Consider the following 13,484-nt stretch of genomic DNA (forward strand, 5'->3'; position numbering starts at 1 on the left):
ACCTGAACTCCACTGATATCCCAAATTCTTTGAATGATTAAACGTTTCAGAAATTAACAAAATTATGGTGAGTGTAGGTGATTTAGTGAATTGTCGATAGTAGTGGTGAATGGAACCAGACATGCTCCTCTAAAAGTTCTTCACAAAAAGTAACTATACAAAATGATTGTGAACACATCACTGATCTCCCCATAGTTTTAATATTTTTGTTTTTAAACCAATTTCGGGTGGAGAGGGAAATGGAGGATATTGTGAGGTGAATATTTTTTGCTGAGATTTCCATCTTTATCGTCAGCATCTGCAGCAGCAGCATTATCATTGTTCCATATAAACTCTTTAGCCTGCTGCAGTTCACAGCTGGTCATGAGGAGGAAACAGACTTGGAGATGTCTGTTTCCATTCACCACCACTGTAAAAAAAAAAATTAATTCATTCATTGTCTGTAACCACTTATCCAGTTAAGAGTAAGTGGGTCCGGAGCCTACCTGCATTCACCTACGGCTCAAGGCAGGAACACACCCTGGAGAGTGCACCAGCCCTTCACAGGGTGACACACACACCTATGGACATTTTGAGTAGCCAATCGACTAACGTGTTTTGGACTGTGGGAGGAAACCGGAGCACCTGGAGGAAACCCGAGCACCTGGAGGAAACCCACACTGACACGGAAAGAACACAACAAACTCCTCACAAACAGTCAACTGGAGCAGGACTTGAACCCACAAACCCAGGACCCTGGGGCTATGTGACAGCGATACTACCTGCTGAACTACTGTGCCATGATTCCAAAATGCGTCCACAAATTTCTGTACGATAGACATTTTTTGTCATGTATCTAGTTTCTGACACTGTATCAAATATTGAGATTAATTATTTGAGATTAAAATAAATTAGCATAAAGGTCAAAATGTATTAAGGTCGGATTAACGTCAGTTTTATAGATTATGTTTTATCCAGAATTGATCGAGGGAAAGAGAGTGTGAATGGGTAGCGCCCCCACTATTTTAAACATTATTGATTGGATGGATGATTAGATGGGAATATGGAAAAACGTAATTTCATCAGTTAATCCACCCACGTTTCTACCTGGTAAAGCGTTCACCCACACAACTTTCTTTACATAAGATAATGAAAACATCTATCCGTTCATCCATCCACCCGTTCACCCACCCGTGCTCTATGACTCCGCCCTGTCCTCCTCTCCGTGGGGAAGAAGTGGGTCTTTTTTCTGTGGTGTACCCGTTGAACTCTGTTGCCATGGCAGCGCCGCGCTGAGAAACTCCGCTACATAGAAACTAAATAAAAAATTATAAATAATCTCGGAATTATATATAGAACTACGTTTGTCTTTGGCGTATTTACATAAGCCCCCAAAATATATAATAACCAAAATATCTAAAATGCTAAACGACTGGGTGACGTCACATGCGGCGGCGCTGATGACGACACGCCGGTCCGGTGCGCGCGAAAGCGGGAGTGTGTGAGTTTTTATGGTGAGGGAAGAATTATCAAGTTAAAACTCCACAATCCGTAAACATCCACTAAACTATGGCCGATCCTAAGGTGAGAGATACATTTTAGTGTTCGTTTTTGTTCTTACAGTCTCTTTGTGTCGCTTTTAATCAAGCGGATGATTTTAATCCGCCTTTTTTTTTCTTTTATGTATATTCTCTCCTCCTCCCTATCTCTGAGAGCCGGCTTCATGAAATGGCGAGTTTCAGCTTTAAAAAATAGGCTTTATTTGCCTTATTGTAACTTCTGCTTCTTCGTTAAATCCTAAATTTAGCTGTTTTATTGCTCAAAACTTTGACGATGTTTCTGCAAGGCTAGCTCCTTTAGCAACCGTCGCTATTTTACCTGTAAAGAAAATGGACAAAAAATATAATATTCAGTAAATTTTATTCGTGGAAATACGCTGTCCTTCTAGACAAATTGATTTAGTGGCTGATTCTCTTCAACTCTTTTGATTTTGTTTAAAAAATGAGTGAACTCGTTTAACTACGCTAGGTTTTTCATCTGTTCCCTTCCACCTTAAATTAAGCGGTAAATGCAGCACCATTTTTAAGGTGGGACGTAAAATTAGCAAAAGAAGCTCAGCGCGCTTCCTGTATTTCTTACTGAATCTAATATCTTTCAGTGCTTGCTTAATTAAATGTGATGTTTCTGTAAGTCACAGGTTCTGATCTGTTTTGAAACGCAATTTTAAATATTTAACTTCAACTTAACTTTAATTTGATTTGTTATATTAAGACAAGTTTAGCTAGGCATGGGGCCTGCACATAAAATGTCTGTTTTTATTATTTAATATCGCTGATGTGTCGGTTAAGGTGTCTTAGCTCTTTATTAGTATTATTTTTTTATTAGGAATAGACTACATTAGGTAGAATAGCTATCTAGATAGTTTAGCCGATTACGTAGATAGCATTTAGCTACTTAGCTTACATCTTTACTAGTGCTGGCACATATTATGAAACTTTTGTAAATTTAAATGACTAAACTTACTAACTTTACAGAAAAAAATAGAGAATACGTTTATAGAAGCTTAAGTCTCAATGTTGGTCTAACATTTGCGGCTAAAATAGATTTAGCCGCAAATGTTAGACTAACAGCTAACTACAATAAATTAAAGGTAAACAAATTACACATTTGTTTATAATTTCTTAGTGTTTTTTTTTAGTCGACATAAAAATAGGGTTAAAGTTCAATAAGAAGTCAACTTTTTATTTTGTGGCTGTAAAAGACCTGCTAGCGCTTCCTTTGTAGCTGGCTTTAGCATTAGCAGGCTGCTCTGGGAGCACATGGGCTTCTGATGACTGAGGGCCGGTTCAGCGCATAGATTCAAACCTGAGTCGTTTAGATGATCGGTTTTTAATGCAATTGCGGCTTTAATGCTGTCACGTCTATCAAAATGCTGAAGGAACACTGGCTGTATATTTTCCTTAAAAGAGCTGTCTTGTTGAATTGGTTTCAGCGTGTGAAGTATTGAATAAAAATGTTGTTTATAGTTTTTAAATTATTTTCTACGTGACACTACCGAGTTTCATATCTGTTCCAACTTCTCCACAAAGAAGCTGGGTATCTATAATGTTGCTGTTGTGCAGAAGGACGTATGTATACTTTTGTATACACAGTTTCACATACTGTATATTATTTACAAATGTCATGAACAGATCAATATAATCAGTCCAAAATGACAAAAAAAAATACGGTTGCATTAATTTTTACGTTCTAAGAACTTATTTTAAATAGATTGTTTTCCTCCCCCAATAGGATTAGACATACCTAGTTTGTTAGTAGTTTTTGTAGTAGACATAATAATAATGTATTTTTGTAAATACAAACTTTGCTGTGCTATGGCCTTCCCGATCCAGAGATGGGCTACATTTTGGTTAACATGAGTCATAAAGCAAACATCTGTGTTTAGCTAATACACAAGGACATGAGTTTGTAATGGTCACTTAATTCTAGCCTTGGGCTGAAATTTTACTAATGTGAGTCATCGTTGACAGCAAAATGTATCTAGTTTGTCTTAATTAAAAAGAAATCTGTGGAAAAAAGAGCTCTTGACTTGGAGAGAAGCATATCTGCTGTGCGTGTTTAAAAAGAATTCTACTGCACTCACTATTTTAATCATATAAAATAATGTCTTGGAGATAAACTGCACTCAGTTTTCTTTACTGTGGTGGTAAATGCTACCAGGAATCTCCATGTCTGAAACACATCTATTTTTCTTCTTCACAGCCACCAGTGAACTTCATCAGTCAAAAGAGGTTTATGTGAAATGATGACAATGAAAATGAGTGGAAAAGCAGTACAAATGTTCTTTACCAAAAATGCATGTTACCTTTCTTCCAAAATGAATCAGCAAAATTGAGGGAAGGTTTTGGAGAAAAATAATTAAGAAGCTTGATCACCTAATTAACTGTGAGCAAGCATAATTAGGCAGTATAATGTTAAGGTGGTAACAGTCAGGGATTTTCACTTGTGCCCCTGGGGTTTTTCTGCTACAGACAACAGACTCATGGCTCAGTGAACGTGAGCTTGGTTGCTGCAGCAAATCGTTGACAAAAGGAAAGCAAGAGAGAGTGAGCCCTTTAAATCCCCCCCTAGCTTTCATTCTGCAGATCTACTGAATGGCCAGAGAGACACGTCCCCCCCGGTGCCCACACAGAGTAGCAGCAGTGCTCATAGAAAGTGGAACCATTTATTCTTGTGAACTGTGGCAGTGTAATGATATTGATTTTCAGGTTCAATATGATTTCTTTGAGTCTTAAAAAAATAAATATTTTTTTTATATAAAATGTATCAATTGTATAGCTGTCATTCTGTAATCTGCTCTCCTTTAAAGTCACAATCCCTTGAATTTGTCATAAAAGTTAAAAATGCAGTAATTGGAGCATGTTTTTAGTCAGAGCTTAAGCACTGCCTCTTTCCCACTCACGTTGTGCTGATTGACTGCAACTGGATGCCTCCTTTTGAAAAAACAAACCCAAAAAACTAGTGCGTGAAAAATGAAGAATGCTGAGATGACGATGAATGACTTGTTTCTATACAAGTCCTCTCTTCCATTAAAAACAAATTGGTTTTGATTTACTTTATTTAAATTAACTTTTGATTGTTTATCTTTTTAAAATAATACCTAGTAACTGCCCATACACACTTCTCTGAATATGTAAAACTTAAAAATGTACGTCCCTCCCCACCCACAGGATGCACAAGATGACCATGAGGCATCAACAGAAAATGTAGACGATTCAAATCACGACCCTCACTTTGAGCCCATCGTGTCGCTGCCTGAGCGCGAGGTGAAAACTCTGGAGGAGGATGAGGAAGAGCTGTTCAAAATGTGAGTTTATTGCTATATTTGTGGCAACGCTGGACTTTGCAGTACCAGACCTATGGCATACAGATGAGCTCTATAACCAGTCCCTGAATGTTTAGGTTTTTTGTGAAATCTTTATTATTTTTTTAAAATGACAAACCACTTAATGCAGTTGAATGTTTCTGTAGCTGTTTTACAATAAACAAGCCTGTTTTCAATCACTTTAGTTCATCAATACGTTTCTTTCGCTGTAATTAAAAAAGAAGGAATAGAATATTGATTTTATTTTTCTCTCTCCAATATTCATCTCAAGTGCACCAGTGTTTTCAATGTACCCTTAAGCCAAATTTTAAAATGGTTTTTAAAAATAAATTTGACAGTTTGTCATGTTTTACCTGATATCATTATGATGTGAGTTTAATGGTGCTCTGTGAGTGTGGAATTTTGTCACAAACTACCCGAAACGCTAATTAAACCGTGGACTTCTAAGTATGACTAATTAAATCAAGTGTGTCTCAGATTAGGGATAAACTACAGAGGCTTCTCTCCGAGTGTTGTTTTGTAACAACTGTTTTAAAATTACACTTTTTTTTTTTTCTCAATTTGAAAAATAGACAGCTAACTTATACTTTATCATACTGATGTGCTTCAAATTTGTTTTTCATGGATGTGTCCTACTTCAAGATTTTTGTTATAGGATGAATGTTGCGAAATGTTTGCCTTTGAAAATTGTGTAAACTATATGGTCAAAATAATAGTATTATTTTGAATATACTCCTGCATGTTTTGTAACAGACATGGCTGGCAAAATATTTAATGCACAAGGGAATCAGCAGGGCTTTACTTGGTTTAACATGCAGTTACAGTGTTAGGATTACATGAGTATATTTGCATCAGACCACCAATTGTAACCCATCTTGGGGCTGTGACAAAGCGGGATTTAGCCTGATAACCTCTAGAAACCCATACTGGTTGTTTACATTCTGAAATAGTTAAGTCATCCTTCAACAACCCTCTAATCCGTTGTTCTTAAATCTATTAAGAACTCTTAATACCACAATCTCATTCTGACCTATTATATCCACCTACATTGGGCTGTGCATCAAATGCAGTATAAGTTACAGGTGTTGTTGGGAATGAGCATTACGTTTTGTGGTTCAGTAATGTTAGAGGGATGCAGCAAAAATTTGGACTGTGTATGTAATACAATACAAGTCAGGCCTTCTCCAACAGCTTTTTGGAATCTTACATTTTTGGTTGATCACAGCACATTACGTGAGTGATGGTCTTTTTTCCTGCCTGATACAATAACAAAGTGTTGGCTCCATCATTAGGTGATTAAGAGTTCAATCCCTGGTGTTGCCACAGCCATCTTTAAAAGTTAATAAAAGTGTATTATTGCCCTCTGTCTAGATGGTTAGATGTCTAGATAGCCCTCCCACTTTGACCTTCACTAAACAAAATGCTGAGCAGTTCTCTTTCAAGTGTGGTGAGCTGTTCTGTTGCTGTAAGCTTACCTTTGCCTTTTTAGCATTAGTTGTTTGGTGTAATTAGAGTATTGAGAATCCTCTGATAATGTTGTCAGTGACTTAATTGTTTGCAAATAAACTTTCTAATTATTAATTTTTTTTTTTTTAGGCGAGCGAAGTTGTATCGGTTTGCAAGTGAGAATGACCCACCGGAGTGGAAGGAGCGCGGCACAGGGGATGTCAAACTGCTGCGGCACAAAGAGAAAGGCACCATCCGGCTCCTAATGAGGAGAGACCGCACACTAAAGATCTGTGCCAACCACCACAGTGAGTAACATATTACTAGGTTATGTATTATTATGAGCTTTATTTTCAAATTCTGAATGAGATATTTTAGGTAAATGTTTTTGATATGAAATTGTATGTGAACCATGTCATTTTCTGTACTTTTCATAACTTTGTTTGGTTTTGAAATACTCTGGTATTAAATATATTTTTTGTGGTCGTAATCTTCTTTTTTTATTTTATTATTTTTTTTCCCCGTTTGATTATTGTAATTGTAATTATTTAGCCCAAGTTTCTGTAATATTATATTCTGTAACAGGGTGAATATAATGTCTCAAGATTTAATATTAATAACGCTAAACTAGCTTGTTTACTATGTTAAAAAAAATAAAATAAAGAGCTATGACTGACTCTGTGCAGTTATGCCACTGATGGAGCTGAAGCCAAATGCTGGCAGTGATAGAGCCTGGGTGTGGAACACACATGCAGACTTTGCTGACGAAGAACCCAAACCGGAGCTCCTGGCCATCCGCTTTCTCAATGCTGAGAGTGAGTGTGCCTAAACTTTCTCACACATGCTGAGCACACATTCTCCTAAAAGCTGCTTATTCTGCTTGTGTAATTCACAATTATATTAAAATTATTAGAACATACAGAATATTTTAAACTTATGAGAGAACTGTCCAGCTTTCTCAGATCCAAAACACTGGTAAAAGTATTACAGCACTATTTTATTTAAGTTAAGCGTATATATTTTTTAAACATCTAAGTCATTTTTGTTCAATTCCTGTTTGTGGTCTGAACCAGTCTGTGGAACACTTAAGGTTGTGAACTTGTTCTGATTGTTAAAGCTATCTTTAACTATTCAAGTCTAGTGGAAATTGAATGCTTCTTTTTCATTATATGAACGTTGAGCTGTATTTATTTAAATTAATTAAAATAATTCAATGTTCTTTCTGCAGATGCACAGAAGTTTAAGGTGAAGTTTGATGAATGCAAAGAGGAAGTTCGAAAGTCACTGGAAGGTAAGATTTTTGTTTGTCTTGATTTTTGCAGACTCACTCTGTTTCGGGTCATATTCCCTGGCCCTGAAACTTTTTTCGTCTGCGACAGTGTCCTGTAGAGCTTGCTGCAGTAGTTTGTTTTCCTCTGGACAGACTCTGGTGTGTTCTACTACAATTTACATCTCTGGTATTATTTAAATACACTATTTGGACAAATGCACTGTTTGCTGAATGTTTGTTCTTTGTGATCCTTTTACAGTAAGGTTCTGTTTTTCTAGAAAGGCTGAACATTAAAGTAATGAGATAATGGCATTCAGACAAAAACTGTGCTGTCAGTTTTTGGTAGCCAATTGATTCTGGATCACAAATGGTCTTATTCCATTAACTTGGAAGCAGTTTCCTTCCTTTTGACAACTTAATTTGGAACCATTTGGCACATTTTCACAAACATGAATGGATTCCACATCCAGAAAATAACCAATGAATAGTAGGTTCTTCAGCATGGACCATGACAGCATCTGGATGCATCAAGCTAAAGAAGCCCCAGAAAGAGCACACAAAAAAGCCATTGCAACCCTGCCTACTTTTTTTGTTTTAGATTAAAGAGCAGGCTACTTTTCTCCACTGTTCTCATTGTTCACAAGCTCAGGATGGCTTGGGAAACATACTCTGACAGACAAGCCATACCTCTGACAGAATCATGTGGCATTATGTTCTGAACCCACTGTAAAGCGTGGATAAACCATGACCCTATCTTGGCTCTGTCCATTTATGTTTAGCTCTAATTCTGTCGCTGAATTAATCCACAGCAACTCTGGAACAAAGCAACCTGGTAATTGATGACCTATTTTTGGTCCCTGGGGCATTCTGTCCCTCTTCCATGTTTGGCATTGGGCGTGTTGACCTGAGGGTCATGTGACCCCCTGTGACGTTTGCTTGAGAAACTACTTTGATTTAAAAACTGGAATGGAATTTCTCTTCAAGCATTAGCTTTCCATGATCCAACCATGTGTTTAACCCCATGTCCTTTTTAAACAGAAAACACAGACTGTGCAAACAAAGTGGTGGAGAAACTGGAGGCGCTTTCTGTAAAGGATGAGAAGACAAAGAGCTCAGGAGAAGAAGAGGAGAAGGAGAAGAGCAGTGAGGGAGAGAAGTGAGCCTGTCAATACGGCTCTTCTTTCCTTTTTCTCTTTGACCTGCAACAGTTCTCCCTTTTCTACAATAGACTCTATGAAATTTGGACACGTCTTTGTTTTGTTTTTTGTTACTTTTTAATTTGTATTTGTTTTCCTCCCGACATCAGGACTTTGACGCCACTCTTTAAAAGTGTTCATTTCTCGATCATCGAAATGTTGCATTGTTGGCCCCATTCCCTCCCCACACGCACATAAACACATGTCTCTTCCAGCTCCTGTCTCTTCTGACCATTTTCCGAAACCACACTTCATCCTGACCATGCTGTGAGACGAGGCTTGTGCTATTGATCGATTCCCACATTGGGGAACTTTTTTTTTTTTTTTTTTTTTTTTTTTTTAATTTTATTTTTGATTATATTGATTTTCTTTTGTACTCTAAAGTAGCTGAGTGATCTCGAGTGTGGGTGGACACTGTTAATGAAGAGAAAGAAGAATGAATGAGCAGAGTGAGTTTTGTAGCGAATATTTTGAATTTAAGAAGTTGGGGTGGAGTCAGATTATTGGGATTTGAAGCATTTTATTAACAGACTGTCTCTGTAGCACACAGTTGGTTTTGATGTATTCAATTTCCTGCACTCACCAATAGGACAGAAAGCCATGGACTGAAAAATGTTTTTGAGACCATGGCTTCTCTGGCGGGCTACAGAAGAGGCACTAAGTTTAAAATTGCTGGAATATTCCTTTAAAGAAAAGCTTAGTTATGAGTGGAGTGAGAGTGGCATTGGAAGGGTGGAAGTGCATCTGCTCATTGATCAGCCGTCGATGGAACTCAAAATAAATGAATAAAACTAAAAACCAAGGTCTGACTGCTTGTTTTGCTTGAAAAAAATAAATAAACAAATCAAGAAAATAAACAATTCACTCTTCTTTTTGAGTGTTGAGTGCTCAGTTACTTGACTTTGGCATTTAACTGTACACTTTTTTTTTTTTTTTTTTTAGAAATGAAAAACAAAAATGCAGGAAATTTGTCCTGCTTCTCTGAGGTTTATGGTAATATCAGCAATCCAGCTTTAATCAGCAATAAATTTGTCTGATCATTCCACTGGACACTTCTTTGTATAGATACCCGTTATCAGTTAAGCAGGGTTTTGTTTTATTTCTTTTTAAACCCCAAATCAAGTTTGACAAAATGGTGTACTGTGTAAATGGGTTGAAAAATTAACTGTTGAGTTTCTGTAATTTGTTTTTAAGACAGCTTTGATTTACTGTCAACTGAATAATAAAGCTGTTTTAATAAACTTTTTTTTTTTCTTTTAATAAATTAGAAATTTTAAGTAGTCTTGCATTCCCTGCTCCTCTGACATAGGAAATATGAGGGTTTTAGAAATGTTTTTGCAGCATTATTTGTAGGTTGTAAAAACAAAATCCAAAATTAAAACAATGCTTTATCATTTGACTATGTCCCATCACTGACGTGTATTTCAAAAAGCAAAATGAAGATTTTTTTTTTTTTTTTTTTTAATGTAGCTGCTTGTCTTTAAACAGATTGGGAACAACATTGTTTTATATATTTTAAAATTTCCTATGAGCTGCAGCTATTAAGAGATCATTCAAATTGCATTTTAGTCCCTGAAAAAACTCATTTATACTGTCATTTAAAAAAACATGTTTAGTAGAGCCTCTGATGAATCCAGACCACTGTCAGTTTGCCTCAAAATGTAAATTGGTAAAAGCCATTTCCACATCTGTCCTTGTGACAGTCCAGTATTATCTGAGATGGTTAATAAATACTTTGTTAGATCATGTTTTCTGTTGATTTAACAAAACTGTACGATTAAGGAAGGACATCTGGAAACAAACTTAGTCTTTCACACTCGTTCACAACACCTGTTTATTTTTATGCTTTAGTATTTATTGTATTCATATAATTTTATACATGCACCACATGTATTAATAATTTTTAATTATAACATTCTTTGGTGCCCAAGACTTTTAATGAAGTGTTAGAACCCACCTGTAAAGCACTATATGATGCTCTATAGAAGTCCTATTATATCACTTGGTTCAGGCTGACTGTAGTTTATTGGCTTTTTAAATATTTTAAAAAACTGAAAATTGATAGATAAAACGGTATTGAAAGATATGTCACGTTATTATATCTTGAAATAACAGTGCAGACAGTGTCAAATGGTATATAAGTATTTGTAATTCAGATGGACTTTATTCCTTCAACAAGGAAAAATCTTTGATTAGTTGACAGTGTTGTGTCACTAATGCTAGCTATCACTGCACAAATCTAAGACCTAGATCAGTGGTTAATGGTCTAAATTAACACCACATGGAATCCAAATACACTACTCAAAAAAATGTAAGGGAGCACTTGTATATTGGATCGCAATTATTAAAATATTCAGGTGGAAAAGCTCTACTGATAGACATTTTTTACGTAATTATGTAACAGTCCGTAAAAACCAAAATCATCAACCCACTGAGGGCTTATTCAAAATTGCTGAAATCACAGGTTGATACAATTTGCATGAATTTCATCAGGGCAATTCATAATATTACTTAGTAGTGGGAATGACCCCCATGAACCTGTATGCACTCCTGACATCGTCTGGATATGCTCCTGATCAAAAGCAGCCTGTCTACTGGGGATCTCCTCTCACACCTGGGCATCAACGTGCTCCTGGACAGTCTGTAGCACTACTTAACGATGCAGGAGACACAGTGGCCTAGAAGTTCTCAATTAGATTCGGGTCTGGGGAACGTCCCTCCTTGCACAAAGAAGCAGATACCCGTCCTGCTGCTGGGCTAAGCTGCCCTTGTACTGCCCTGTCCAACTCTCCTTGTGTAACGGCATGTGTCCTGGTATCTCCTTCGTGCTCTTGAGACTGGGAGACACAGCAAACCTTCTTGCAACGTCAACGTATGGACATGGCAAGGAGGAGCTGAACAACGTGCAGTTCAGTGGTCTGGAGTTATTGTCTCATGCTACCAGTAGTGCTATTGACAGTAGCAAATGCAAAATTATACAAGAATCAGTCAGGAATTATAAAGTGAGGGTAATTGTCTAAGGCCATCACCTGCAAACCAATCCTTTTTTGTAGTATGCCCTGCTGTTGCCTCTTTGGGCACTTATCACTTTTATTCACACCAAAGCAGGTTGAAAGTGACTCACGGTTGCTTATGATTCCTAACTGGACAGACTGATACGCCTGAAGATGTACAAACTTTGTATTATACTGCACTGATTAAGGTTTCCCTTCATCTTTTTGAGCAGTGTAACTTATGTATTTGCGAAATGCATGCTGAAATGAGAGGAAACAAAACATTCATTCATTCATTGTCTGAAACTGCTTATCCAGTTCAGGGTTGCGGTGGCCTGCCCTGAATCACTGGGCGCAAGGTGCCAGTGCTTCAAAGGGTGACAAACACTCACCCATTCACTCACACCTATGGACACATTTAAGTCACCAATCTACCTACCAACGTGTGTTTTTGGACTGTGTGAGGAAACCAGACATGAGGAAAATGACATGCATTGTCTGCCTACAGTTCACCTGCCATCCTCAACCTTCTCCATAATACAACTACGAGTCATGCCACATGCAGAGGTATTCTGACAAACCTGCTGCTGTGATGTGTGTAACAGGAGACAGGAGGAGGAGTACAGGAGCGTACAGTGGAGGAATATGTGTCATTGGAACAACTTGCTCTTGAAAATGGTTAAGACTAAAGAGATAGTGGTGGAATTTCAAAGGACTGGGCTACACCCACAGCCAGTCTCTATGGATGGGGGTTTGAGTGGAGATGGTAAAGATATAAAAGAAACTTGGGCTGCAGCTCACTGAAAAGCTGTACTGGTCAAAGTACACACATCCTTTATAGGAAGGTGCAGAGCTGGCTCTTCTTGAAGAGGCTGGGGACATTTAATATCTGTAGGAAGCTCCTGCAAAGGTTCTACATGTCTGTGGTTGTCAGCAACCTTTTTATGCTTGGGAGGCAGCGTTAAGATGAGGGACATAAGGCAACTGGACAAGCTGGTCAGACAAGCAGTAAGTGGTTGGTGTGGAGCTGGACTCTGCGAGAATGACACAGTGCTAACTGCTCTCCATCATGGATGATGATATTCATCCACTATACATCGTCATCGTGGAAAAGATGTGCAAGTTCAGTGGCAGGTCGCTGTCATAAAGTGGCTCTATTGAGAGTCAGGAGGCCCATTGACCATAATCATGCCATTTGCACTTCATAGTCATAGCATCTACAATATGGAGTTCTGGTCTGAGTCTCAAATGCAAATGTATAGGTTTTTCCATTTATTGCAAATGCAGTATTCATGTACACTTTTTAACCCCATTGCTGATGGTGTTGTACCCTATATAAGATCATATTGTTATAATGTAATGGCTATATTAGTCTTTAAGCACAGTTTATTGTTTCACTATTCTTTGCCCTTGCATATATAGTTTTTGTTATATTTTTTATTTTATTTTGTATGTTGCTTGGTCTGGATTGCATTCATAGTTTTCTGTACTTCTGAGTACTACATTGTACTGTACTTATGTCTAGGCAAAGTGCAGTTACTTTACTATATCAAATATATTTTAATATCCTTATAATGTGATTTTTAATGTGTTGTTTTCATTGCTACAGGCTGCTAAATCTCTCTCTCTCTCTCTCTCTCTCTCTCTCTCTCTCTCTCTCTCTCTCTCTTACACACACACACACACACACACACACACACACAGGACTACAGTTT

The 13,484-nt window shown here is 37.4% G+C and overlaps 1 protein-coding gene and 1 non-coding gene across 2 annotated transcripts; both read left to right on the plus strand.

The window, feature by feature from the left end:
* The first annotated feature begins 1,425 nt into the window (after nucleotides 1–1,425).
* On the plus strand, nucleotides 1,426–10,088 carry LOC136676660 (ran-specific GTPase-activating protein-like). The gene is made up of 6 exons (XM_066653805.1): nucleotides 1,426–1,563; nucleotides 4,710–4,846; nucleotides 6,461–6,618; nucleotides 6,997–7,125; nucleotides 7,539–7,601; nucleotides 8,619–10,088. The coding sequence occupies exons 1-6, from the start codon at nucleotides 1,549–1,551 to the stop codon at nucleotides 8,738–8,740; spliced, it is 624 nt and encodes a 207-aa protein (XP_066509902.1). The 5' UTR covers nucleotides 1,426–1,548; the 3' UTR covers nucleotides 8,741–10,088.
* Nucleotides 7,629–7,759, plus strand: LOC136677571 (small nucleolar RNA SNORA77). The gene has a single exon (XR_010796374.1). It is a non-coding gene; the product is annotated as a small nucleolar RNA SNORA77 (small nucleolar RNA).
* Nucleotides 10,089–13,484: the final 3,396 nt, after the last annotated feature.

The sequence above is a fragment of the Hoplias malabaricus genome, chromosome X2, assembly GCF_029633855.1.
Source record: "Hoplias malabaricus isolate fHopMal1 chromosome X2, fHopMal1.hap1, whole genome shotgun sequence".
Classification (NCBI taxonomy): domain Eukaryota; kingdom Metazoa; phylum Chordata; class Actinopteri; order Characiformes; family Erythrinidae; genus Hoplias; species Hoplias malabaricus.